Source organism: Agelaius phoeniceus, chromosome 16 (genome assembly GCF_051311805.1).
Source record: "Agelaius phoeniceus isolate bAgePho1 chromosome 16, bAgePho1.hap1, whole genome shotgun sequence".
In the NCBI taxonomy this organism is placed as follows: domain Eukaryota; kingdom Metazoa; phylum Chordata; class Aves; order Passeriformes; family Icteridae; genus Agelaius; species Agelaius phoeniceus.
In genome coordinates this window covers 945,674-972,825 of record NC_135280.1, presented here as the reverse complement: position 1 = coordinate 972,825, position 27,152 = coordinate 945,674, and the positions used below count along the sequence as shown (strand labels likewise).

The 27,152-nt window shown below is 50.4% G+C and overlaps 1 protein-coding gene across 11 annotated transcripts in view; it reads right to left on the bottom strand.

Annotated features, from left to right (window-relative positions):
- Positions 1–27,098, bottom strand: part of ARHGAP17 (Rho GTPase activating protein 17) — a 42,685-nt gene extending 15,587 nt beyond the window's left edge. For 10 of the 11 annotated variants that reach the window (XM_077187072.1, XM_077187075.1, XM_077187074.1 and 7 more), the window contains exons 1-9: positions 26,776–27,098; positions 9,376–9,415; positions 5,479–5,583; positions 3,816–3,892; positions 2,638–2,749; positions 2,359–2,435; positions 1,551–1,662; positions 827–895; positions 592–673 (exon numbers count right to left, since the gene is read on the bottom strand). In XM_077187072.1, the coding sequence (XP_077043187.1) occupies positions 592–673; positions 827–895; positions 1,551–1,662; positions 2,359–2,435; positions 2,638–2,749; positions 3,816–3,892; positions 5,479–5,583; positions 9,376–9,415; positions 26,776–26,828 (727 nt within the window). In that variant the 5' untranslated portion in view covers positions 26,829–27,098. The remainder of the gene's footprint in view (positions 1–591; positions 674–826; positions 896–1,550; positions 1,663–2,358; positions 2,436–2,637; positions 2,750–3,815; positions 3,893–5,478; positions 5,584–9,375; positions 9,416–26,775) is intronic. The other variant, XM_054643473.2, reaches the window with a different exon arrangement.
- Between the last annotated feature and the right edge of the window lie 54 nt (positions 27,099–27,152).

Sequence of the window (27,152 nt, the reverse complement as noted above, 5' to 3'; positions counted from 1 at the left end):
CAGTGCATCTTCATCCCAAAGGAAGCCCCCTGGCAGTGGAAGCTTAGCAGCAGTTCCAGTTCTTCTTAGGGAAGAAATGAAGCTGTACAATTCCATTTTTTAACAGCTGATAATCAGCACAAGAACCCAAACTCTCTGTTTCCCTGCATGCAGTGCACACTGGGGAAGAGGACTGCACAAAATGAGGGAAAAAAAAATCCAGCTCTTTAAAATCCACGGAGTTTTCCTGATAATCACCTGTAAGCACTCAAGAACCAAATCACAGTGACACTTCCATTGGCCTGATGAGCCAGCTGTGACTCAGCAAAAGGGCACAAGGAAAACAGCTAAGCAAATAGGAAAACCCTTCCTTTAGCCCAGTGGGTATCAGAGAGATCCTTAATTAATATTTGATTAGTGTGTTAAACATGGCTGGAGAGCTCTGGAGAACAGGAAGATGGAATTATGCTCGGGAATGTAAAACTGTTAAGCAGATCAAAATGGCCTCATTAAATCAGTCTGCATGCAAGAGAATCGAGAGAGAGGAGGAGAATATTGTGCATAGGTGGCACAGGCAAGGAGAAGCATCAGCCAGAGCACAGGTTACTTTACCTTGATGGGCTTGAATTTCGGGTAGGACCTTTTCTATGACTGCTAATGCTTTTCTATGGTAATCTGCTTGTGCTTCTAATAACTGAGAACAGAAGCCACATTTTAAAAACAAAAAGAGCATTAGCTTCTGATGAGCACATAAGACAAGACTAAAGGTTTAGCACACAAATGCCACCTCTGGAACGCAGTGTGTGTGCCCAGCTGTGCAGAGGCAGAGCCCAGGGGCAGCACTCACCGTGACAAAGCAGCGGGCGTACTCCCCCTCCTTGGACACAAAGCTGTACATGTCTGCAGCCAGCTGATCCTTTGGGGAACATGCAAACCAGGACAGCACATTTACTCATCTCAAACCACACAGACTCCTTGATTGCGTTTATTTTGCCTGCAGGAAGTTTGAACTAAGAAGCTGAAATGCACCTGCTCTGATCCAAGTGCTCTGCAAGCTTCAATCATTTCTTCAAAATGATTTCAGAATCTTTACTCTGGTTTATCCAGCAAAGCAGTTGCCCCCTTCAGTCAAGGACACATTGCCATTCAGTCCAGTTATTTATAGCACTCAAAGACAAGTACTAATAAAAATGGTTTCAGTTCTCAGTACTCAATGGAGCACTTGCTGCTGAGAAGTGAAAATGAATGTGAGCTGCTCAGAGGTGTCACAGGTCCTGGGAGGTGTCACAGCTTCAGTTTCCTCCAGGTGCCTGCAGCCACAGCTGCTCCACGGCACCCTGAGCATTCATTCATGGCCAGGACACAGCTGGCTCAGAGTGAAACTGAAAATAATGTCCAGTACCCAACCCAGAAACACTCTGCATGGAGTTCCTCATTGAGCTACAGCAATCCAGAGATCAGCTGGCATGAAAATGCCCCCAGGACAGGCACTGTCACAGCCACATGATCTGCAGCTGCACAACTGGGCAATTCCATGGGAGCTGTGGAAGGGACACCCATCCTGTCCTTACCTTGCACTGCTCTACTTTATTTCCAGCTTCATCCATCTCTTCCTTAAGAGATTCTATTTTTGAAGGATGCACTTGGAAATTTGTTCCTGAAGTCTTGTGGGCTTGGTTGTATCTGGGGAAGAAGAGTTTCATTCTGTGAGAATCAATATTCAACACAAATCTGCATTTACGGCTCCCTTGGAACTGGTTTCTCTCTCCAGGAACAATCCCCACAGCTCCAGAGGTTTTCCAACAGAACCAAAAGGTTCCAAACACAGCAGTCACGACATGCTGACATAACCCACCAGCAGCTACAAAACTCACCAGGATCCTGTGTCTGCCCCATGCCAGGGGTGTGGAATATGCTGAAAATGGCTCCCCCAGGTCTCAGGGCAGGGTAAAACCATCCCAAGGCACCCAAGGGTGAGGTGGACGACCCAGGAGCCTCCCAAGGAGATGGCTCCACACAGGGCTGTAAAAGCACCTGCTGTGGTTACACAGGGAGGCTCCTGTTCCCTCTCTGAGCTGAGAACTTCAGTGATTCCTTACTTAAGTTAAGCACTTGTATGAACTGGAAACTGGATGAGTTTCCAACATTTTTCCAGTTATATAAAGGCACGTAAGAACTCTGAAATCTTGATTCTGTTTGGATCTAGCAGTCATGGATCCTCTTCTGGTGTAATTGAAAAGTAAGTTTGTCTTTTTTCACCCATTGCCTGCTCACAGCAGCATTTCAGGAGCAAGCACCAGAGCAGAGCAGGTGCCATGAGATGCCAACAAGGAGCTCACAGGGACAGAAAAGCAGCCAGGAACTAAAATGCTCTCCTACCTTCCCCTTGCAGAATCCCAGTCCAGCACCAGCTTTGCAAGCTGCTTCCTCTGCTTCTGAATGTTTGGGATCTCTGTCTGAAATGAGAATTAGAGGCCTACATTCAATTTTAAGTTGTGCACTGTAACAAATTCCATGTTGTAGGTTTCATACCCACTTTCCACCACTAACACAGGGCTCCTTAAAGCAGTTTTTTAGTACCAGCACTGAGATAACCCCCTTTTGCTCAGTTTATGCATCAATCCAGATGTGTTCTCCTGTCAGGCTGAGCTGTCTCACCTCTGTCAGCAGGCACAGTGGGTCTATAACTTCTCTCTCAATCTGTACTTCATGCTGGGAGAGCTCCATTGCCAGTTTATTCTCTGCATCCCCACAGGTATCCAGCATTTTCCTGAAAGAATTACAGAAATTGTCATGGCAGTTACTGACTGAAGAAGGACTGAAGGCAGAGCAGAGCTGTAGAAAGCAAAGCAGCCCTCCATGGCCTGAACCCAACTGCTCTGTGCTCTCTTGGAGCAACCTGGGACAGGCAAGTGCTCTTATTAAACCTTTTTCTTCTAAATTCCTGAGCCATGACAGCACTTTGGAGGCTTTCAGACATCCAGGTGATTCCAGCAGCCCTGAGGCACAGAAGTCACTCAGTATTTATTTCCAAGCCCATCCTTCCATCTCACAGGGAAACTGCTCCATGCCCTATTTCACTTTCTCCTAAGCCCCTTTAATGTGAAGGTCTTGACACCCTAATTCCCAGCAATCCCATCCCCAGCATCTCAGGCTCCAAACCCATGACCTGACCTTCATTTTATGCTTGTTATAAGGAAAACCCCTATTCTGTAAGATTTTTAGCCAGGTTTAAATCTCCTGCAGTGGCTCAGGAATATGTTCTCAGAGGTTTCTGAGGTCATTCTACACTGTCTCCATAAGAATTCCCACCAGCAATGACAAAACCCACTTGGCTCCAGGAATTCAGCACAGGGAGGTTCATTTGTTTCAGCACTTTCCTGTTAATTGCAAATAACCTTGCCAGGATAGATAAATCCGGGCTACTTTGAACTAGGAGCCATTAATGCAAATTGACATTATCTTAAGTCATCAATTCAAACCTGCAGAATGCAGTTTAAAATAAAAATGCAGTTTAATTATAGAATACACAACATTTTAAACTTCAAATGGAGGTGATAATTCTACTAACCCACAAAGAAAAAAACCATTTTAAAAGCTTTTATGATAGCAGAGAATCAGAATCCTCTGGAATGTAATTCAGCCTAAAACTTGTCCCCACATCATTCCAGAAAAACTGCTTGCTCACAGTTTCTCCCTCTGGATTAGAGAAAGAATCTAGAAATATTAAGTTTTATTAGACTGAAACCAGCCTTTGTGCACGCAGAGGTTCTAATGAGAGCCCTGCAGGCAATGAGATGTCAGACAGCAAGTCAGGGAAAAAGGCAAACACTTACCCCAGCAGAGTTTCATCACTCAGCTGGATGGAGCCCTCCTGCATGTTTTGAGCCAGAGCTGTTAGAGGAAGTTTTTTCTGTGGAACAGAAGGAACAGTGCTTAGCTTGGTGCTGCTCACTCTTTCCAGCACATCCCCTCTCAGGTTCTCTCCCCTTCCATATGGTTTCTATTACACAAACACAGCTCATTCTTGGACTCCAGGAAAATGCCAAGTCACAAAAAGTTTCAAGACTCCTGCTCTCAGACACTCTGAAAAGCACTTTCTTCTCAGTTTTAGCTGGAATGACTGGCCCAAAGCGTATCCCAGCCACTGCCAAGGAGAGATAAACAGCTTTGAGCTGAGATTTAAGCACCCAGCTTCTCACCTCTCTCACCTGTGTGCCCCTGCTCCAGGTCTCTGTTCCTCAATAAAAGGAAAGCGGGAATGTGATTTCTTTCTGCCTCTGATGCTCTAAGAAAACCCACCTACAGCTTTGCTAAGGAGGGCAGAACCAAATGTGTACAGAAAAGCATTTCCAGCCAGCTCAGCTGTCAGGGGCCCAGGGCAGCTCCAGACCTGAGGAGCTGGGGCAGAGCTGCAGAGCTGCAATCACCTGCCCTGGCTGGGGCAGAGCTGCAATCACCTGCCCATGGCTGGGGCAGAGCTGCAATGACCTGCCCTGGCTGGGGCAGAGCTGCAATCACCTGCCCTGGCTGGGCAGAGCTGCAATGACCTGCCCTGGCTGGGGCAGAGCTGCAGAGCTGCAATCACCTGCCCTGGCTGGGGCAGAGCTGCAATGACCTGCCCTGGCTGGGCAGAGCTGCAATCACCTGCCCTGGCTGGGGCAGAGCTCCAGCTCATCTCATCTCATCTCATCTGCCCTGGCTGGGGCAGGAGAGCCCCCAGCACCCAGCAGGGACACCAAGTGTCTTGGCACTGCTGAGCTGCTCCAGCCTGTGCTGGGGTCGGGTGGCACTGGGCTGGCACTGGGGTGTCCCTGGGGTGTCAGTGGGCTGTCACAGCAGTGTCACTGGAGTTTCACTGGGGTGTCACTGGGGTTTCAATGGGATGTCACTGGGGTGGCACTGGGGTGTCATTGGAGTTTCACTGAAGTTTCACTGGAATGTCACTGGGGTGTCCCTGGGGTGTCAGTGGGCTGTCACAGCAGTGTCACTGGAGTTTCACTGGGGTTTCAATGGGGTTTCACTGGGATGTCACTGGGCTGTCACTGAAGTTTCACTGAAGTGTCACTGTGGTGTCATCAGTGCCAGCAGCGAGATGCCCTGGCAGAGCCCTGCTGCCCTGGTGGCACCCTGGCAGAGCCCTGCTGCCCTGGCAGAGCCCTGCTGCTCTGGTGGCACCCTGGCAGAGCCACGCTGCCCTGGCAGAGCCCTGCTGCCCTGCTGTCACTCTGGCAGAGCCGTGCTGCCCTGGCAGAGCCGTGCTGCCCTGGTGGCACACTGGCAGAGCCCTGCTGCCCTGGCAGAGCTGTGCTGCCCTGGTGGCACTCTGGCAGAGCCCTGCTGCCCTGGTGGCACACTGGCAGAGCTGTGCTGCCCTGGCAGAGCTGTGCTGCCCTGGTGGCACTCTGGCAGAGCTGTGCTGCTCTGGTGCCACCCTGGCAGAGCCATGCTGCCCTGGCAGAGCCCTGCTGCCCTGCTGGCAGCCCCAGCTGTACTCACGTGTCTCTTGTCAGGGTCAGTGCCATGCTGGCCCTGCAGACAGGCAATCAGCCTCTTCTGGGCCAGGTGGCACACGGACCTCACGGCGTCCAGCCGCCTCTCGATCTGCTCGGCCACAGGGGAGGAAGAGAAAACAACACAAAAACCAGAAGTTATTTCCCTGGCCTCAGCAGAAAACCTTCCCCCTGGACCACACGCTGCTCTGGGCTGCAGATTTCTCAAATTCTCCAGCTTACAAGAAGTGCAGCTGCTTAGCAGAAGTGCCTGACAGCAAAAATGCTTGGGGGGAAACTGAAATTGGTTTTTCTCTTCAGTGGCACAGGAATTCAGTCAGAGCTCATGGCACTGGAAAGTGGGAAAGGGAAAAAGCATTGCCCTGCTCGGCACCTCAGCAAAAGGGAATCAGGGTGGCACCTGGCATCTGAGATGAATGGCACATGCAGGTAACCAAGACACTACTTTAGAGAGAAAACTGTGGGAAAACTCATCATTCTCATCATTTTCATCATTTTCACTGTGACCTTGAGAAGTAGGTGCTGGAGACACATCTGACAGCTCCTTCCCACTGTGCAAACCTGTACTCCAAGCTCCTCCTGCACGTCCTTCCCTGGCTGTTAAACACAAGGACAAAGCTCCCACATGCTGAGCAAAACAGAATTTCCAGGGAGAGACTACTGAGGTTCAAATGGGATATGGAATTAAAAAATAGGAGTCAAAGCCCAAACAAGAGTTCTGTTTATCAGCATCCAATTCAAACATGGCTTAATACACAGCCTGTGAATAGGACAAATATATACACGATAAACTGTTCTTGTAAGGGATTTAAAGCAAGGAATTTGGACTATTTTATTTCAAAGAACACCAAAAACAAACACAGAGATGAGCAGTGGGACAGAACTGCTCATGGCACTGAGCTCTCTGTGCACAGCACCCAAAGAATGCTGTTTATCTGCATTTTGATGACTCACCAAGAATAACAGGAGGCCCTTTGGAATGGGTTCTATTTAAAAAGCAAGGGGAAAAAAAAGTAGATTTCATCTGTAGAAATAATCTGAACAGATTCCAGTTTTTGATACAGCTCTAAAATCACTTTTATTATATTTTCAGGAGGGCAAAATGAACCCAAGTTGAAGTGCTCAAAACGATCAGTAAAAATCTATTAGGGTAGAAAAAGCTGCAGAGAAACTGCCCAGAGATTGCTCTGAGAGCACAAGGCTCTGCCTTTTATCTACAGAGCATGGAGCAACAAATTCAAAATTAAATCCGGGTGGGAAAAGTCCATAAGGAGATCAATGAACAAGCAGGTATTGTTTGTGCCCTATTGCTGCAGCTAAGACTATTCATTTCCCTTGTGCTATCTTCAAAATGAAATTCTGGAATAGTTTAGGGTGGAAGGGACCTTCAATCCCATCCAGGGCCAGGGACACCTCCCACTGTCCCAGGCTGCTCCACTGTCCAGCCTGGCCTGGGCACTGCCAGAGATGCAGGGGCAGCCCCAGCTGCTCTGGGCACCTGTGCCAGGGCTGCCCACCCTGCCTGGGAGCAAACACCACCACCACATTCTAAGCCATCCTCCTGTCCCAGAATAATTCCCTTTTGCAAGGTCAGGCAGTTCTACCACTGAGCACAGGGTGTCCCACACCTGAGCCCCTGGCACAGCCTGGGCAGCCCTGCCTAGGGCTCCTTGGAAAGCTCTGCAGCTCCCACATGGCCGAGGCTCTTTCCAGGCACCCTGAGCTCTGCAGCTCCCACATGGCCGAGGCTCTTTCCAGGCACCCTGAGCTCTGCAGCTCCCACATTGCTGAGGCTCTTTCCAGGCACCCTGAGCTCTGCAGCTCCCACATGGCCGAGGCTCTTGCCAGGCACCCTGAGCTCTGCAGCTCCCACATGGCCGAGGCTCTTTCCAGGCACCCTGAGCTCTGCAGCTCCCACATGGCCAAGGCTCTTTCCAGGCACCCTGAGCTCTGCAGCTCCCACAGTGCCGAGGCTCTTGCCAGGCACCCTGAGCTGCAGAGAGGGCAGAGGACTGACAGCAGAACATGACCCCACAACGTCAGTCCTACCCTCTCCTCTCTGATCTGCTCTCTAGGGCAGAGATGGCAGGAACGCCACAAAGGACATTAATCTCCCTCAAGCCACCTCTGAAGTGACAATGCGACCCAGGGGCCACGCTGTCTGTCCCCTCAGGCCATCCCCAGAGTACAGAACATCACACAATTGCTTTATTATCTGCCACTGGGCCGTGCCAGAAAGCAGGGCTATTGTAAAGGCCTTTTGAGCACTGAATTATAGCCCTTGTCTTCAGATGAAACACACTGAACAGACACTTGAAATGGAGCACAACCCTTCAGAAAACAGAACAAAAAAAGGCTGCAACAATCCTGTGGCAAAGCTTGGGCTAAATATAAAAAAGCCCAACTGTGAGCCATGTTTGTGAAGTGAGCAGCACCATGTTTCCAAACTCGTGGGTTAGATAAGAGCCTCCTGCCCCTGCTCAAGCCCCCAAGAGCAAACAAACAAGTGAGTAAATTCTTCCACTTGGGTGTAGCCAGGCTGCTCGGGGCCTGGGAAAGCCTTGCTTGCAAAATTTTTTTGGCAACAAGCAGCAGAGCTTTTGGCTTTCACTTCTTGTTACTATTCTGCAGCTAAGCAAGAAACCAGCTGGGCTCTCACAGGCTACCAAGGTGTTTAACATCCTTTGTGCCACTGAGCTGCACACCTCCTCAGAAACGAAGAACAGAACTGTCAAACCGGGAAGGGATTTTTAGTTTAAATAAAGCAACCCCCTGAAAAGAGGGTGAAATGTTTCAGGTCCCCGTTACACTGGCACAGGGTGCCCAGAGCAGCTGGGGCTGCCATGGATCCCTGGCAGTGCCCAAGGCCAGGCTGGACAGGGCTGGAGCAGCCTGGGACAGGGGAAGGTGTCCCTGCCATGGCAGGGGTGGCACTGGATGGGCTTTGAGGTCCCTCCACCCCAAACCAGTCTGGGACTCTGCAATTCTGGGTATTTGTGCTGAACTCATGTCTGAAGGCTGGCACACTCCCTCAGGTGCCTCCTGGACCCAGAGAGCTCTAAACCAGAGGCAGCTCCATCACCTGCCTGCTCCACCTGCAGGCCCTGAGCTCAGGCTGAGGTGCTCTGTGATGAACCAGAAATGAGCACCACACTCGAGTCCAGGAGCAGCCAGCCCGACTCCCCTCCCTGATCTGTGCTCCTTTCACAAACCCTTCACAGAGAAACCAGGGGAAGACAACTATGTGGGACAAGTCTGCAGGCAAATCTGCTCCGTGGAATCAGTCACCCTTGTTAATGTGACAGTTGCAGCTTAAATTCCACCATGAAAGTCGTGTTTGATGAGATGATAAATCTGCACAGAGATGACAAGTCTGCAAACAAATCGATGTCAGCATGACAAATCTGAGAACAAGTATCACAGCTAAACAAGAAGCAGTTGTACACTCACTTCAAGCAGTAACAGACTTTATTAGTGAGCACTTGGGATGATTTTTGTGCCACTTCTGTTAAGGCCCAGTTGATGTGTCCAGGTGAAAGCAGTGAGCACAGAAAGCAGCTGTGCCCAGCAGGGTTTCCTCCTCCTCCTCAGACAGACTGGCACACCACCAGCACCAGTGGCTCCTGGGGAACAGCAGGCCTGTTCATCTCATTAAAAGCAGGAATGGTTCCTCTTCCACTCTACCAGGCCGTGTGATTGCACTCAGAAACAGAAATAACTGAGTTTTTCTACTCAAAATGTACCTGTGTTTTCAGGTGCTGAAAAATCCAGGGTTCCATCCCTGACATGTGCAGTATTTCTCCCCACACCAGGTACTCCACAAACCTCAGAAAGCTCACACATCACAGCATTAAAAAAATACATATGAAGCATGTTACAATACCTGCAACAGGTCTTCACTGAGTACCTCTGTTCTCTCAGCCCTAAGGGAGGAAAAAAGACCATTGTCAGACAACTGGCATGTTCAGGGTCACAGATTGCCTCAACAATTCCAACAAAACCTGCTCAGTTCCAGGTTATGATGCCATGACAGCAAACAGCACCTTGTTCACCTGTCCCAGGGGATTTGGGAAGCCCTGACACCCCTGGAGTGCCCACCCTGCAGCACAAATCCACTGCACCAAGCCCCAAATGCTGATTCCAACTGCACCTGGAATAAACCAAAGCAAAGTGAGCCAGTGCACCAAGCCCCAAATGCTGATTCCAACTGCACATGGAATAACCCAAAACAAAGTGAACCATTGCACCAAGCCCTAAATGCTGTTTCCAACTGCACCTGGAATAAACCAAAGCAAAGTGAACCATTGCACCAAGCCCCAAATGGTGATTCCAACTGCACCTGGAATAACCCAAAGCAAACTGAGGCAATGCATCTGAACCACTGCACCAAGCCCCAAATGGTGATTCCAACTGCACCTGGAATAACCCAAAGCAAACTGAGCCATTGCACCAAGCCCCAAACGGTGATTCCAACTGCACCTGGAATAACCCGAAGCAAACTGAGGCAGTGCACCTGAGTGTACAGGAATATAAAGCCATGAGAAGCACAGGGGAGGCACCATCCTCTCTCTGAGCTGAAGCACTGCAGAGCTTTATCCCTCAGAAGCAGTGGGGATAGCAGCCTGAAGCTCCCACAGCCAGCCTTCACCAGAAACCCCCATCCCCTCATCCTGCTGAACTCCCAGCACTAAACCAGAGGGTCTGGTGCTTGACAAGCTCAGCAGAATCCATGGCATTCCCAGGAAAGGCTGCCTTCCACAGAACAGCACTTCCCAAGGCTGCAGACACTCTCCTGTCCCTGCACACACCTCACCCCCTGCCAGCCCAGCTCACACAAACTTAAACTGTTCAATGTTGACACAGGTTTATTTGTTGTTGGCTCTGTGGCTCTAGCAGTGATTGAGTCTCCCTTTGCCAGGCCTATAAAATAAAGATAAATTCAGTTTCCCCAATCTCTCCCTGCCTGCGCTCACCGTTACTACACATCTACAGCAGGGAGCACTTGGAGGGACTCCAGCACACTCTCTTCCTGTTCTGAGAGTTTCCCCTGCTGCTGCCAGAGTCCCTCAGCTACTCCAGCCCTTATCAGCTCCTGCAATCTGTCAAACAACCCCTGCAAACCCGGGCACGCACAGCAAGCTCGTGTTCCTGATCAGCCCTCAGCAGCTGAACGTGCCAAAAGCCTCCAAGGACAAGATTCCTTCAGGTTTGGGTCGGTGCTTTTAAAGCATTTATTTGAATTCGATTTTACAGCACATTATCTGCTTCAACTAGTTGTGAACCATAAGGTGCTTAATAATTAAATTATTAATAGCAGATTAATAATTTAATTATTTTAAAAAACCCCAGATTAATAATTAAATTATTAAGGCAGCCAGAATAAAGTAAAAGCTTAGAGACTCAGCCACACTCAGACAAAAGCAGCTGAAATACTCTGACAGCACTGCAATATTTATTTGTTGAGGAAAACACAGACAAGATTGATAAACTTTTCTCCCACCCAAACAGAAACATTTCGTCTGACGGAAATTACATCCTGTTAGAGAGCAATTATTTATACTTATTATTTATATATTTATATTGTACTGCTGCATAACCCACTCTGCTGTAACCACAACTTTAATTCAAACCCCCTCAAACATTAGAATAGAGCTTCCATACAACTTTAGAGTTACACAAAGTTTGGTTTCTCCTTCCCTTTCCCTAGGATATTCTATCCACTGGAGTGAATGGTGGTGCCTCAGTACTGTGCCAGCAGAAGCTTGCTCCCAGTTTAAATGTGCTTACCCACATAGTGTGGATCATTGTGTGAAGTGCAAAATAATTGTATTTATTTTTCTCAACCTGATCTGGTTTCTGCAGGGCGCAGAGCCCCAGTGGCACAATGCAGGTGTCCTCCCTGGGGATGCTGTCCCTGCCCTGGGTGGCAGCAGGAGCAGGGCCAGGCCAGGCAGAGCAGAACAGCCCCTGCTGGTGATGTCAGGCTCGGAAGTGCAGCCAGGGAAAACCTCACCCTTCCTGCAGGCCCACATTCCACCTTTAATAAGGAAGCCAAGAAAGAGCCACTAAATAATGTTGTTTTTCAGTGATCACAACCATGAAAGAGAAGACTCAACCCTGTGATAGCAGCACAGCTCATCTCCTCTCTGCACAGGGGAAAGCAGCAAACCATCAAAGGGACCTGGCTCCCTTGGCATTAACCTCTGTCTCCCTGGAATTAACCTCTGTCTCCCTTGGAATTAACCTCTGTCTCCTTGGAATTACAGGTATGACCAGTTTGAAGTTTCCACCCAACTTTGAGGGATGCTAATTCCTTCTGCCAGATAATCAGGGAAGCAGCAAACTTCTAAAAAAGAACAGATTTCCACTGCTAAACGTCTGTCCTCAGCCCTTGCTAGGGCTTATTTGCACCTTAACTAACTGAAGCAGTGAAGAAATCCCTGGGAATGTGGGATTGGGCACACAGGGCTGGCACCCCACCTGCAGCAACAGCACAGGCTTCAGGTGCCCCAACCCCAAATATCTGCTGTGCTCCACTGGAGCAGAATGGAGCTGCTCCCCTGGGGAAGGAGCCCTGAGAGCTGGAGCTGCTCTGCTGCACCACAGGAACCCTGACATGAACCAGCTGGCACTGAGGCCTCAAGGCAGCAGTGCCTTTTAAAAGACTGATTGTAAAAAACACAAGGGAACAATCGTTTGTTATGGCTATAATAATCCTCTTAAAGACAGAAGGGGATAAAAGTACTGAAGCCTCTGAAACCAGCACAAGGTCCTGAGCAGAGCTGTGAGCTGCCCTGTGCCTGCAGTGCCCCTCGTGCAGGACTCTGTCATTTGACAGAAGCAGCTGCCCAGGTCCCCCTGGGCACACAGCCCCAGGCTGGCAGCAGGGCAGGTCTGAGCACAGCACAGCTGCCAGGCTCAGCCAAAGCCCTGAGCAGAGCCAGCCGTGCCCCCGTGGTGCCAGGACACCCAGGAACTGCCATTTCTAACAAAGCTCCTGCTTCTTCAGGCAAATTTGCTTTTCAGGACAGTAAATACAGTACTTAGCATGGAATAGGATATGGGACAGAAATGCTGGTGCCATTTCCTACTTGTGGGTGGCATGGCCTTAACTCACTCCAAGCAGAAATCCCATTGGTTTTACAGGGAAAGACTGCACCTTTTTATTCTAGACATGTTAATCACAATACTTTGGCTGGCTGTGACATTTTAAAAATGCATTCCACGTGCCCCTAATTGAACTCCTGTCAGAGTGCTTTATGGTATAATTCCTTTTAATTCCCTTCTGTCTGACCTAGCCTGAAGTCCAGCCTAGCCACGGGGCTCTGCTGCAGCTCAAAGCCTGGCTTGGCCCAGGCAGGGTGGGCAGAACATCTCCCAGCCCACAGGTTAAAAACTCAGCCATTTGTCCCCAAAATGTCTTGGTCATTCTGCAGCTCCTTCACACTTCCAGGCCAGAAGTCTTCTCTGCACATCTGGAAACAGCAGGTGGGAATTGCTGAGACAAAAGTGTTTATCTTCCACCGGGAAAGAATTTACATTTTCATGTATAATGTTTCATCTAAGGAGCATCTGAGAGCCCCCTGGTCCTGCCCATCACTGGGGCATCAGGACTGAAGCAGGGCTGATCTCCAAGGCAGGTGAAAGCTACAGAACCACTGCAAGAGACATTTTACAGGGGCTGGGGGAATCCCTCTGTCAGATACAGGAAGGAATTCCTCCCTGGCAGGGTGGGCAGGCCCTGGCACAGGTGCCCAGAGCAGCTGTGGCTGTCCCTGGATCCCTGGCAGTGCCCAAGGCCAGGCTGGACAGGGCTTGGGGCACCCTGGGACAGTGGGAGGTGTCCCTGCCATGCAGGGGTGGCACTGGGTGGGCTCTGAGGTCCTTTCCACCCCAAGCCATCCCAGGACTCTGTAGAATGCACACTCCTGAAAGGCTGGAAGGAAGGAGGGAGAGCTAACCTGCCACATGAGCCATGAAGGCCTGGCCAGGGGCAGCAGCAGAGGTGACTCAGTTGAAATGTCACCCTGGAGACAGAGCCTGACTCACCAGCAGCCGGGCAGGGCGGGGGCCCTGGCAGAGGTGATGCCATGGCAGGGCAGGGACAACTCCTCAAGCCTGGAAAGGTTTCAGTGGGAGCAAGGAGACACCCAGCCCAAGCTGGAGACAGAACTGCAGCCAGCCTTCCCTGCTGGGTGGTTTTCCCTCAAACAAAGCTGTGTTTGTTACCAGGAGGAACCAGGCCAGCCTCTGGTGAGGTAACACCGAGCACCTTGGCGGGCTGGCAGCACATCCTGCCTGCTTTCACATACAATAGGCAGCACTTGCTGCCAGGAAAAATGAAAGAATCAGCAGCTCTGCTCCAAAACAAGGGATCCAGAATTAGATGACAATTTCCCTTCGAAGAGCTTTGCTTTTCTAACACTCACCAAGACAAACTCCACAGAAAACACAACTCCAAGGTGTTTCAGGACCGAGTCACTCCTGCCTGTTTGACCTCAGGCTAATTTTTGAATGGAAACCAGCAGGACCCAAGGTAAACATCAACATTCTGAAGTGGGTTTCAAATGTTCAAAAATAACTCTGAGAACACGGTCAGGTGCTAGTCACCACTCACTTTCAGTATTAGTATTTAGGGAACACCACAACCAGCTACCAGCAGGACTTTTAGTTTGCCTCCTATTCTCATTTTTCACCCCAATTAAAAATGTAAGCTTCTGTGCATGCATTAATATTGATTTAACTGTAAATCTGGTGACCACAGATGTTTCAGTGATGCAGAAATCCCACCAAAGGCTGCTGTTCTGGAGCTCACCCACCAGCTGCAGCTCCTGTGCTTCCATCCTTTACAAGTGCTTTAAAAATGGTGCATCACGTCCAAATCATTTCAGTGATCCAAACACCTCAGAGCTGCACAACAGCCCAGGCCTCAGGGAGCGTGTAAAGAAAGATTTCTGCTGCTTTGCCTTCCCTCTTTATGATCTGTGCCTGGTCGCTCAGTGTGCCAGCTCAGCTCTGACCTCTCCCAGCTGAGCCCTGGAGTGGGAGCTGCTGTGTGCTGTGGAGAGCAGAGCAGGCTGCAGGGAGCAGATAATCATCTTGGCAGGAGAGCACAGAGCTCCTGAGCAGGGCAGGGAAACCCAGGACAGGCTCTGCACAGGAGGGGACTGGAATTCCTGCCTGGTGAAATGGATCCAAGGCTGGGCTCCGGAGCCAGGCTGTAAATTTAGCCCTGGAGAACAAGCACAGCTCAAGCCAAATCCCATTTTCAGGCCACTCTGGGAGGGACAGGCACTGCAGCAAGGCCCTGCACAGCCCCTCCCTGTGAAACACACTCTGAGTGCTTTTAACATCACACCTTGAGAGCTCCACCAAAAGCACTGGTGGCTTCAGTCCAGCAAAGCCGGGCTGATCACCCTGAGCCACAGCACTGCAGATCTGACATGAATTTGAGCTGAACTTTCTGCAGGCAGAAATACAACTGTGGTTAAAAGCAGAAGCCCATTTGCAGCAGTTTTGTTTGAGGGAAGGAAGCCATGTTTCAGTGAGCAGCCTGAGGAGTCCAACAGCTTTAATCCTCAGGGTACAAATACAGATTTACAATTCAGTAAATTGTAAATCCAATTGCTTCCCATCACCTGCTATCCCAGCGAACCAAACACTGACTGCTGACCTCCTATTCCATACCTAGGACAAAGTCACAGCTATTAAAGCTCTCCCCCGTATTCTTTTTGACTTTGAAAAACCCCAAACCTTTGTCAGGCAAATAACAATGTGACTTCTTTTACAAAGTGCATTTGATTGGTGAAACTATTAACAGCTTCTGAAGGAAAGGTGAAGTGCTGCTGCAGGGGATTAACGTTCTAACTGCTAAAATCCAGTGGTGGTCTCATGTTTTGTTCCCCAAAGAAAAAGTGCTATGACAAGCTGTCATAAATTAGTGACCAAAAAACCCCAAAGAAACCGAGACAAACTTTTTAAAGTTTCTGGTGTGGCTTATCAAATGATGATGTATTTCCTATGCTTTGCTTTTTCCCCCTTCAGTACTACAATCTGCATTTCTTATGCTATACTTTACTACAGAACTTCAGCTTTCCAAACATGTCAGTTTATTAACATAATTTATTTTAAGAAAAGGCACACACACTCCATACCACGTCTTGGTAACTGCTTTTAATATTTAACTGCCAGGTATTTATTTACATTTAAAAGTTTATTCTCACACAAGGTCTCTCCCAAGCAAGAACAACCTCTTACTTATGCAGAATCATTCATGTCAAATTAGCTGGGTACAGTTCTGCTATAAGACACAGTCCAGAAAGCAATCTAAATAATTCCTGAATTGTTATTCCCGAATGTCAGGTGTAATTTTACAACCCCTGAGTGCCAACAAAGCAGCAGGTGCTGCCAGAACAGGGATTCCTGTGCTTTGGGCCACAGCAGCAGCTCCAGGTGAAATTTAACCTGGGCACCAGGAGCAAGAAAGGATCCTGCAGCACCTGGGGGCCAGGGCCTGGCCAGGGCTGCTCACCTGGGCCCTGCAGGCACCCAGGTGTGTGCCAGGGCCTGGCCAGGGCACGGAGCAGGGCTCCCCACAGCCTCTGTCCTGCAGGGGAGCATTTCCCTTCCCAAATGTGAGCTGGGGCTCCCCACAGCCTCTGTCCTGCAGGGCCCTGCCTGGAGCATTCCCCTTCCAAATGTGAGCTGGGGCTCCTTCCAGCCCTCCAGAGCCCTGCCTGGAGCATTCCCATTCCCAAATGTGAGCTGGGGCTCCTTCCAGCCCTCCAGAGCCCTGCCTGGAGCATTCCCATTCCCAAATGTGAGCTGGGGCTCCCCACAGCCCTCCCAGGGCCCTGCCTGGAGCATTCCCATTCCCAAATGTGAGCTGGGGCTCCCCACAGCCCTCCAGGGCCCTGCCTGGAGCTCTCCCCTTCCCAAATGTGAGCTGGGGCTCCTTCCAGCCCTCCAGAGCCCTGCCTGGAGCATTCCCATTCCCAAATGTGAGCTGGGGCTCCCCACAGCCCTCCCTGCCTGGGCTGCAGTCACATCCTGCACCCCAAACTGCTCCCAGCTGCCAGGCTCCTCTGCTTGGCACGGGCTGGGCAGCAGCACCAGGACACGCTGGATAGGGACAATAGGGACAGGGAAATGTGTCCCTTTCAGCAACAGCAGCCACTTAAGATCAGCTTAAACTGATAATGGAAGTGCACCCTGGGGCTGACACTGCATTCCCAGGAGGTGACATCAGCTGGCAGAGCTGCTGCACAAGGGGCTGGGTCCTCCTGCTCCCTCCCTGCCCCAGCAGGAGCATCCCCACTGCCAGCAGCTCCGGGACTGGCCTGGCTGCCAGAAAAGGCATTTCCCATTCTCAGGTGGCCAGAGGGGTGAGCCCCAGGGGCTGGGACAAAGGGAAGGGCAGCTGCAATCAGGCTGGCAGGGCTCTGGGCACCGAGGCAGCCACAGGTGTGAGCAGAGCCCAGAGCTGGGGATCGCAGGAGGGCTCAGAGACTCCCCCAGTGCCTTTGGGAGCTTGTACATTTGAGTGAGTGCAGTCCCCTTGCCAAAACACCTGCTGACATGAGAACTCCTCCACATCTGAAAAGGGAACTTTAAAAACTACCAAAACACCCTCCAACATCTCCCGATTTCCACTCCAGCCATGAGGCAGGTGGATTAGCACAGACTCAAGACATTTTTGAGCGTCATGATTTCTTTTCCCAGAAGTCTTGCATTGTCAATTGCTGGAAAGGGCTCCAAGAAGCAGCACTGCCTTTTCCACTGACAAGCTTTCTACAGGACAGACATGTCTGAATAGGAAAAATATGCACTACAGGAATGAACAAAATTCACTGAACTGCTGAAAAAACCCTGGGCGTTTTTTGTGTATCTGGTTCCTTTTTTTAAAAACTTTGACAAGACAAAGGGGAATGGCTTCACACTGACAGCAAATAGGTTTAGATTAGATATTAAAGAGTGAGTTCTTCCCTGGGAAGGGGGTGAGGCCCTGGCACAGGGCACCCAGGGATTCAATGGCTCCAGTCTTGCATAAATATCAAAAAACTCCAGTCCAGGAATTATTATTTCACCAAAGGTAAAACACTGTTCTTTTTTAATGTATTGCCCAGCCTGATCTATTTTAAGTTTGGGGATTCACAAAACTGGCAAGAGAAAGCCTTGGAGAAGGAACCAAACTGAATCAACACAAGAAGCAAAACAAGGAAATGCAGAAAAGGCAGAACAATGAAGCAGGAATAGAAAGTCAGGCTGCAAAAAAGAGCTGGAAGCATTGAAATAACAGCAAAAAGGCTGCAAGGGAATCCGGGATCTGAAGTTATGCAAAGTCAGCTGGGGACAAACCAGGCACTATTCCCTATGCCCACGGTTTCACAAGGGAGCCTTTGCGCTGATTTCCTGATTAACAATTAATGGCTGAGCCCTTGATTGTGTTTCTGCAGGAGGAGGAGGAGGAGGAGGTGAGGCATCCCCGGGATCCCACAGGGCTCCTGCGCTGCTGCTCTGGCGTTGCCTGGACACAGCACACACAGAGCCAGGAGTGCCAGCGCCAGGGCTCCCACTGCCACTGAAACCCAGCCCTGCCCGTCTGAGGAAAGCAGGAGCCTCACACTAACCGGGGTTTATGAGCCTGCCCTCGCACACACGCCTGGACCTGCTGTTACAAAAGCAGGATTACTTTAGCTGGCTGTGCTGTCCCACAAAGCCCAGCAGCTCAGAACACTTAATCTGCTGTGAAACCACGCTGCAGCAGGGCACAGCAGCTCCCTGCTCAACCCAAAGAGGAGCTGCAAGTTCAGCTCACACACTGATTTCTCTGTGTGAGAATATCAGGTTTTTATCAGCTTCGTTTCCTACAGAAAATGGAATTTTTAATCTGAGGATTGATGTTTCCTAACAATTGCTTGATATTTATATGTGAAGAGTCTGCATTTGAGTAACTGCTGTATTTGCCACAGCCATATCTCAGCTGTGACTTTTCAAACTGCCTGCAGGACAATTTATCTTCTAAAAACCAGCCCACCTTTGAAATTAACTTTCCTGTCACTGCCTACAGCAGCTTTCTTACCTTTAAACACGGAGGATGTGTTACCTGTGTGTACAACAGCATTTTCAGCTCTCACCGTGACCTACCTCGTCTGTGCAATATTCAGCTGTACAAGCTACCACTTTTCCTTTAATAAATTTTAAATTTCACTCTGGAAGCATCACTGGGATCCTGAGAAACCAGCGAGGTTACGTATACAAAAAATCCACTGCAGCACCGTGGAGCACAGGACAATCTGCAGGACAGAAGGACAAACTGCTCCTCTCTTGAGCCCCAAAGCCCTGTGGCCATCCTGCACCCCGTTGATTCCCTGCCCTGCAGTCACCCCGGGATGTCCCTGGCTCTCTGCAGTGCAAAACTCCAGCAGACACCATCCCTGTCCAGGAAAGGAGGCTCCACCTCAGCCAGAGGAGCTCTGCTGACCTCACCCAGCTGGCCCAGGCTCGAGGAGCTGTTTCCTGGTGGGAATTGCACAAGGATCCCGACTGTCCTGTGGATCAGCCATGGAATAGCAGCTTCCAGCTCCAAGGATCCACGGCTATTTGCTTCCTAAGGAATAAATTTTAATCAAAAACCACAGAGTCCTGGAAGGGTTTGGGTTGGAAGAGACCAAGGGTCAAGTTTAGCCTTCCAGACTGGTTCCTACAACAGTCAAACAGCCTGAACAAGGAATCTGGTACAGTAATCTATCCAAATCACTTGGTATGTCACCAGCAATGCTGTGAAGGCACCTGGCTCTGAATTACTGCAATCAGACTTCCTTTCCCAGTTGAACTGGTGTTTAATCAAACTGCCCTGGCTTCAGGTCAGAGCTGTGCCACAGCCAACTGCTGCCTCAGACAGGGCCCAGTGCTGTGGGCTGGAGGCTCTCCTAAACGCTGAAAATCAGAGCTACTTCACTGAAGTCACAATTCTTTTCTTTCTAGAAACTGTGCAGAGTATTAGAAAACATTTCTAACACACAAAGACACTTTTCATTTAACCCCTTCCTAGAAAGATCCTGTTGTTGGCATTTCATCATTGCTAATACAACGACCTCTAACAAGCAGCTCTGGCCACAGATCCATTATCATAACCTTAAAATAACATGCAAGTGTCTAAGAAATACATTTGCCTTCATCAATTCCAAGTGTATCCCATTACAGCATCAGGCTGGAACAGACTCTTACATCACCTCTGGCTATTTCAGCAGATCAAATCATGACTATTTCAAGATTTTGACTCTGGGCATAACATGATACTAAAATTATTCACTCTGAAGAACCACCATCAGACCAAGTGAGCATCAAGGAATCAACCACGGTGGGGATTACTTTGTTTATATGAATAAACATCAGGAGGGAAAGAGGCACCTCCTGTGCCTCCAGCTGAGCCACTGCCACTAAAGCAGACCCAGGGGTGCCTCTCCCTCCCTATGCTGCTGTTGTGTCAGACACCAAAGCCTGCACCCTGGATGCACCTAACCCCTTGCACAACATCCCTTCCCACTCCCCCAGCAGCTCCAGCCAGGAATGGTGACTCAGGCTCTGGTTTCGTGCTGTGGCAGAGCACAGCGTGCCAGCTCTGGCACTGCCCTTCCTGCTGCCCTGTACCTCAAACCCTCCTGGAACCCCCTGGCAGTCACCTGTACAGAAAGAGAAGCCTTTATTCTTCATTTTAAGGCATTGCAAGCCAGGCTTTCTCGAGACAGAGGCTGCCTTTATCTTCACACTGCCTGAACAGGGAGCCCGAGCTGCTGCAGCAGAGCAGATCCCAGGGTGTCTGTCTGGATTGTGAATATTTTATCAGCCCTCTCATCTGCTTCATCAAGCAGCAGCTCAAACACAGCCAAAGGAGAAGAGGACATGCATGCAAGAAGACAACTAATGCTACCCAAATCCCCCAGCTTGGAATCTTTTAATTTCTTATTCTGCAACAAAAATCTCAAGTATTTTACCCACTGCCCCCTCAGCACCTGACACACAAGTGGGACACAAAGTTCAAAGTTATATAGTTACTTTTTTCTTTTCACCAGCAGGCTTTAGCTGGTTCCTACTGGAATTCACAACAATTTATCATTCAAGTAAACAAAATTTGGTTTGTTGCTTAGCTCTCTCTGGGAAAGAGAAGCTTTGGGCTGACCTAATTGTGGCCTCCCAGCACCTGAAAGGGCTGATGAGGAAGAGGGGGACAGACTGTTCACGAGGGCCTGCAGTGACAGGCCAGGGGAATGGCACCCCCAGGTCAGGGGGGCACACTGAGGACATGGTGCTGTCAGATGGCACCCCTGGCTCAGAGCTGGGGACACACAGGTGGGAAATGCCACCCACGGGATCCCCGGGCATCGCACCCTGCCCTGGCACCGCCTCTGGGGCTGGGCAAGGCATTCCCAGGTTTCATGTGGTCTGGAAGCACATCACAAGCCATGAGCCTTTCAGACTGAGGGCTGAGCAGCCACTTACTCATTGATTTCAAACCTGCTGCTGCCCTTGTAAGGCTACAAGAGAGAAGTTTCTTAAAAACACAACGTCATTTCTGCAGTGTCTAATCTTCAGGATTCTCCATGACCTGGACTTTAAACATGAGATCATCTTGGCCCATGAGGAATTACAAGCTGCTGATAAACTCACTGCCTTTACGAAACCTAAAGGAAACACCAGAACCAGGCCAGCATACATTGTTTTCTTCCCCATTTACAGGTGGAACCTCTGGTCCTAGCAGGGTTCCAGCAGAGCAATCCAGCAGCTCAGCCTCACAGGTCACCCCAGGCTCTCCACCAAGGCTGAACACTGGAGGAAACTCACTACAAAGTCCTCACCTTCAGTACATTCAGGTGATTTGATTCTTTCCTTTGGCTTCAGCAATGTGCTTTGAAGGGGACATGAACCAATGGGATGAACAGACATGTTCATAAAATTCAACCTAGACACAGCTTGGATCCAACTTCTAACATCCATTTCTGGAATTACTCCTATAACCTGTGGTCTATGACTGTGATAACACAGTCCCAAACCCCCCATGGGTGCCCAGTCTCACCACAAGCAGCACCCCCAAACACAGAATAGCTGCTTTTCTATAATTGGAACCTTGTCCTGCTAGAAAAATCCAACTCCCAAGCTGCACAAGCCATTCCATTGTATCACAGGTCCCCAAAGGGCGCAGGAAACAGATAAATGCAGCGATATGGAGACTTTGTTGAGCCCGCTGGGGTAACTGAGCTCCTTCCCTGCTCCCACCCCACATGGAAACCCCACGTGGCTGAGTGTTGTGCCTGTGCAGAGCCCTCAGTGCAGCTCCTGTCCCCAGCCCCAGCCCCAGATGCTGATGCCAGCAGTGATCCCTGGGCTGTCACTGCCCACGCTCTGCTCCCACCAGGGCCTGACCTGCAGCCCCAAACCCTGCCCCAGCATCCCCCTAATTAAATCCACTCAGACTCCTTTAAACCCATCATTGCATTCAGCTGCCATCCAGAAAGATCTAATGCAATTTCCTAATTAGAGACCTGGAACTTCATTTGGAGATAAACAGGAAATGCTTAAGATAACGATTATAAACACTGAAATGAGATTTTTCTTTTCATGAGCACTCCAATGGAGACAAATGCCAACCTGCAAACTCCCTGTAAATATGAAATATTCCAACCCTGCTTACCACTTCTTCAAATACCTCTGCCAAACACAACGAGCAGTGCAAGTAAATAACACTCAGCAGGTTTAACTTCTATTAAAGGATGTTTGGGTGAGCCAGAAATTTTCAAGTACTGGGGTCATACTCAATTGCTTTCCCCCTCACAAAACCAGGAAAACATTAAAGAAATTCTTTGCTATTAAATGGCACTGTACAGTTAATGTTATATTGATGGAAGTGTTGAGGGAGATGGATGCACTCCTGTTTTACCACCCTGGACACCTGAAAAAGTGAGTTTCAAAGTACTATCAACACAACGTGAAGAAGCAGAAAAACCTTCCTAAAGTAACAACAGACAGAGCAGTTCTGGGAAAGACAAGAATCAAGGATAATGCTTTAGCAGGGAAAAAAAAAGGAATAATTTGGACCATCCACATTTTCCATGAAGTATTACTAGAAATGATTGCTTTCCAGCAGGTTTTCCATGTACAGATAAATGTAGGCAGCTCCTCCTTGTACAATATTTCAGTATCAGGCACTTTAACATAACTTGCTTTAATGTAATAATTATGTTACAACTCCAGTTCCAACTCAAGACTCGGACATTGCCAAGTGGCTTGAAGAAACACTAAATATAGCTCAGCACAGTAACTTTTATGCAGACACGAGCTATTAAAAGCCATGTTCCAAATCTCCTGGTGAGTCACAGCAATGCCATGAGTGCAGGGCCTGGAAAAAACCTATTTGTACACAAGGAGTTGTATTTGAGCAGTGGGAAAGGAGCACAGAAGCTACAGAAAGTCAGCCTCTTGCATAAAACCAGAGCCTTCTGAGGCACTCTCTGGGCTCTTCCAGATTTCTAATTAGTCAGAGCTGCCTGTCCCTGGCTTAAATTACTGCAGGAGCCTCAGGGCAGATCGAGTATCTCTCCCAGCAAAGGCAGTAAGAAAATCCACCTGTCTGATCTGGGGTGACTTCACCAGACCCAAACCTCCCCGGCAGTTGTCTGGAATCATTTTAATCAGAATGGCACTGAGGGATTGCACCTAAAGGATGAAGAAAGAACCTGATGGCAACAGCAGCAGCAGCAGCAGCAGTCGGATCCCCAGAGGGCAGAAGCCCAGCTCTGGAGATTGTCACAGCCTGAAATGTCATTAATTACCAGCCTGAGCTCTGTAAGCAAACAGCACCACGCAGACCTCTCCATGGGCTCGTTCCTCATGGAAATTACTCAGCTATGTAGTTCAAATGCTTATTAGTGTATCAGTGCAAAGCTTTGATGACAATAGCTCTGAACATTTATTTTCATTAGGGATGACTGCAGCTATAAAGGAGAATATTCCCAAGCTTCTAATCAAATCTGTCTCCTTTGTAATTTACAAAAGGGTAAAAGGAAACCAAGACAAGCCCTTGTAGACAGGTGAAGAATGACTTTGCTGACATCAAACACAATGCCATTTCAATTCCTAAGCCCAACACTCAGGTGCTGGAGTGAGGATCTGCTCAGGGAGCATCCCAAGGGAAGGAACAACCTCACCTCCTCAAACCTGTGAGATCCCAAAGCAGCCCTCAAGTGCTCCGTGCCCAGGCCAAGCACACACAGCTGCTCCCAGTGCATACAAGCCCTGTGCCCCCACAGAGATGAAGGTTGAGAGGAATTAGGGCAGAAATCCCACCAAAAGCACTCCCAGCACGTGGCCTCTAAGGAATCACAGGCCACCTGAAATTCATGAAGCTCAGAATTGAAGTTACTCCTTTCTCCTCCACTCCCTCCCCAGCTAATTTTTTCAGCCTAACTGAACTTCCCAGCTGTTTGCAGCTGGATTCAGGATGTAGCTCAAGATAAAGCCAGCTCTGAGCTGGTTCCTCTGGGTGATCAGCCCTGTGCCCATTGTGGGCAAGATGCCATTGATGGCATTGCATTAATTCAGCTGATGTGGAACTGATGATTTCCTGGCCAGCCCAGCCTCTGCTCACCTGCAGGTCCCAGCCCTGCTTTTTGGGAATTATCCTGACTGGATGTGAGAGCCTTTAGGATGCCATGAGCACCAACACACACCAGGACTCCCAGTCCACTCCTCCAGCTAAGGCTGCCCTGAGATCACCTTGTGGAGCCACCTCCAGTGCCAGGCTGTGTCTCAGTCACCCTGCCCAAGCTCTGATATTTCACTTTTTAGGTTTCCCAGGGCTTGTGCTGCTCCCTTCAGCAGCACTGACAACAAATCTGTCCAATATACGAAATATAAAGTCCTCAGCAGCAGATTGAACACTTAAGGCAGCCAAGAACATCCATGAGATAATTGCTGCAAAATATTTAACACATCTATTAATTATTGTGGAATCCTGTTCCACTGAGCTAATCCCCTCTTTAATTAGTTTCCTACATGTATTTCATAACTCCATATAATTCCATCTGTGGACTCACAGCCTTCTCATAAATGCCATTCCTCAGCTTTGATGGAGCTCTTGCCCGTCCTTTCTAATTTCCCATATTGAGGTGCTACTTCCCTGATGCCAGGTGTGGTATTTGGGGTGCAAGGCCCAGCATGGCAGCCCTGGAAGCTGCCTGGAAGAAGGGCAGTGTCATTCCCCCCTGCACTCACACAGCCCCAGGGGAACCTGGCTGCTCTCCCACAGCCCAGGAATCTCAGAGGGAGAGAAAAGCAGGGCAGGAGGGGACAGCCCTTCCCAACACAGCACCAGGAGCTGCAGCAGCCAGGCAGGGATCAGCCCCAGGGCATGGACCCCTCACACAGATCCCAAAGCAGGGCAGGAGGGGACAGCCCTTCCCAACACAGCACCAGGAGCTGCAGCAGCCAGGCAGGGATCAGCCCCAGGGCATGGACCCCTCACACAGATCCCAAATTCCTCCCAGCACTGCTTCTCCTGGCAGCAGCTCCTTCCCTGCAGGGCTGCCCACGGTGCAGGGCCCTGGAACACGGAGCCACCACCCCTGCAGGCAATTCACACACCCACAGGGAGCTTCCTGACCCCCCCATTCCATCCCAGTGTGAAAAACCAACAAACGGGTTCACCAGCTCAACAGAACACATATCCAACATATCCTACTGCCTGTAGGGTCCTGCTGAATGTCTCTCGTGTCTTCGTGAGCCCTGCAGTGCTTCTCAAACCAAATCCAAAAGCCTCAGCCCTGATACCTGGAAGTGAAACCTGTTAAAAGCCCTCCCTGCTATGGGATTTTACTCTGGGGAACAAAATAAGGCCCTGGTGACTACAGGAATGCTTGACCAGCACATGAAATGTGAGCAGCAGGTGAGCAATATGAAATAGTCATCACTAATGAATGCCAAACGTGTAAAACCAAATGACTCGGTGTCATTTCTGCAGCTTTTAATGAAAACCAAAGACAGCAGTGTAATTTTTAATGGAAACCAATGAGAGCAGTGTCAGCACTTCAGCGAAACCAGGCCATCCCAGCCCTGCGTGCCCAGGGCAGCCCAGAGTCCGTGGCACAGGTGTGGGGCAGGAACCTGCCCGGACACCACACCCCAGCAGCCGGGCAAAGGTCGGGGCAGGCTCCCCACCCTGGCTCCACGCTGCCCTGCAGTGCTCTGCAGCTGGCCCGGGAGCACAAAGCACCCCGAGCTGCTGATCCTGCCCGGTACAGCCCGGATTGCTCCACATTCCACCCGGGATTTGGAGCTGGGGGCCGACACGGGCAAACAGGGAATGCCAGTAATCCCTCAGCAACATCAAACATCCATTGATTCACGTGAAATGGGAACGAGAGGACAAGGTCGGTTAGGAAGTTGTTCCCTCTTTAATAGCAAAACAAACCTATTAAAAATCTCCTCCTTGGGCTTTATTAGCTGGCACACCTGCCCTGGGCTGTGTGGGCTCCAAGGAAAACAAACACCCTGTGGAGGGAGTTCTTGGAAAGGAGGCCACCAAGACATAAACTCAGATAATAACTTTATACTATCAGCACCAGTACAGACTTTCAATGTATACTCTCAACGTAAGAACTGATTTTCAAATTAAATCTCTACTAAAAGCAGGAGGAAGTTTCTGCATTGATTTCTGCTAGAGAAGCAGTGCGGTGACATTTGCATGCTGAGCTCGGGGACAGCCGCTGCTGCAGGGCACTTCCCTGTCTGGGCACAGATTTGTTACTGCCCAGTTGAGTTAAAAACCTTCCGAGTCAGACTCGGGCAGCTGGAAACTGGTGGCAATCGTACCCACAGGGCTCCTGTTGGTTTTGCTAAAATCAAGTCCTGGGGAGGCGAGTGAACTCCTGGAGAGGCACTCTCGGCGTGTTCTCAGATGGGAGAGAAAGCAGAAATGGGGCAAACACCTCGGCAGAAAGGAAGCGAAAGGAAACGAAAGCCGCCAGGGCGCAGACAGGCAGCGCCCGATGCAAATGGCCCCGCGGGGCCGGGGAGGGGCTCGGGACCCCCGAGGAGCCCCGGGATCCCGGCGTGGCTGCGACCCCAGGCGGGCGAGGCAGAGCCCGGCACGGCGCGGGCCGAGCCTTCCCCCCACCGCCTGCCGCTCCCCGCGCTACCCCCGAGGCTTCGCCCCCGAACGGCCCCGAACGGCCCTGCGGCTGCGGAGCGCAGCCCCCGCGCCCGGCCCGGCCCCGGCGCCGCCGCCCACCTGCCCACGGTCTGGTTGGCCAGCTGCTTCATGCGGTTGAACTGCTTCTTCATGGCGGCGGCCGCTGCCCCGGGCTGCCCGGGCACCGCCGCTCTGCGCCGGCCGCCCCCGGCCCCGCCGCCGCCCCAGCACCGCCCGGCCCGGCCCGGCCCGGCCCCCGCCGCTTCCGGCCCTGCCCTCCGCCCGCACCGCGCGTGATCGGCGCCCCCAGCCCGGATGTTCCGCCCCTGGCCCGGATGGCGCCGCTGCTCAGCGCCGCGGCTCGTCCTGCGCCGCTCGCTCGCTCGCTGGCGCCGGGTGCTGCTGCTTCACGAGGGGCAGTGGGACCGAGCCCCCGGCGGGGCTGCCCGGTGCCGGACGGCTGCGTCCCCGCTGCT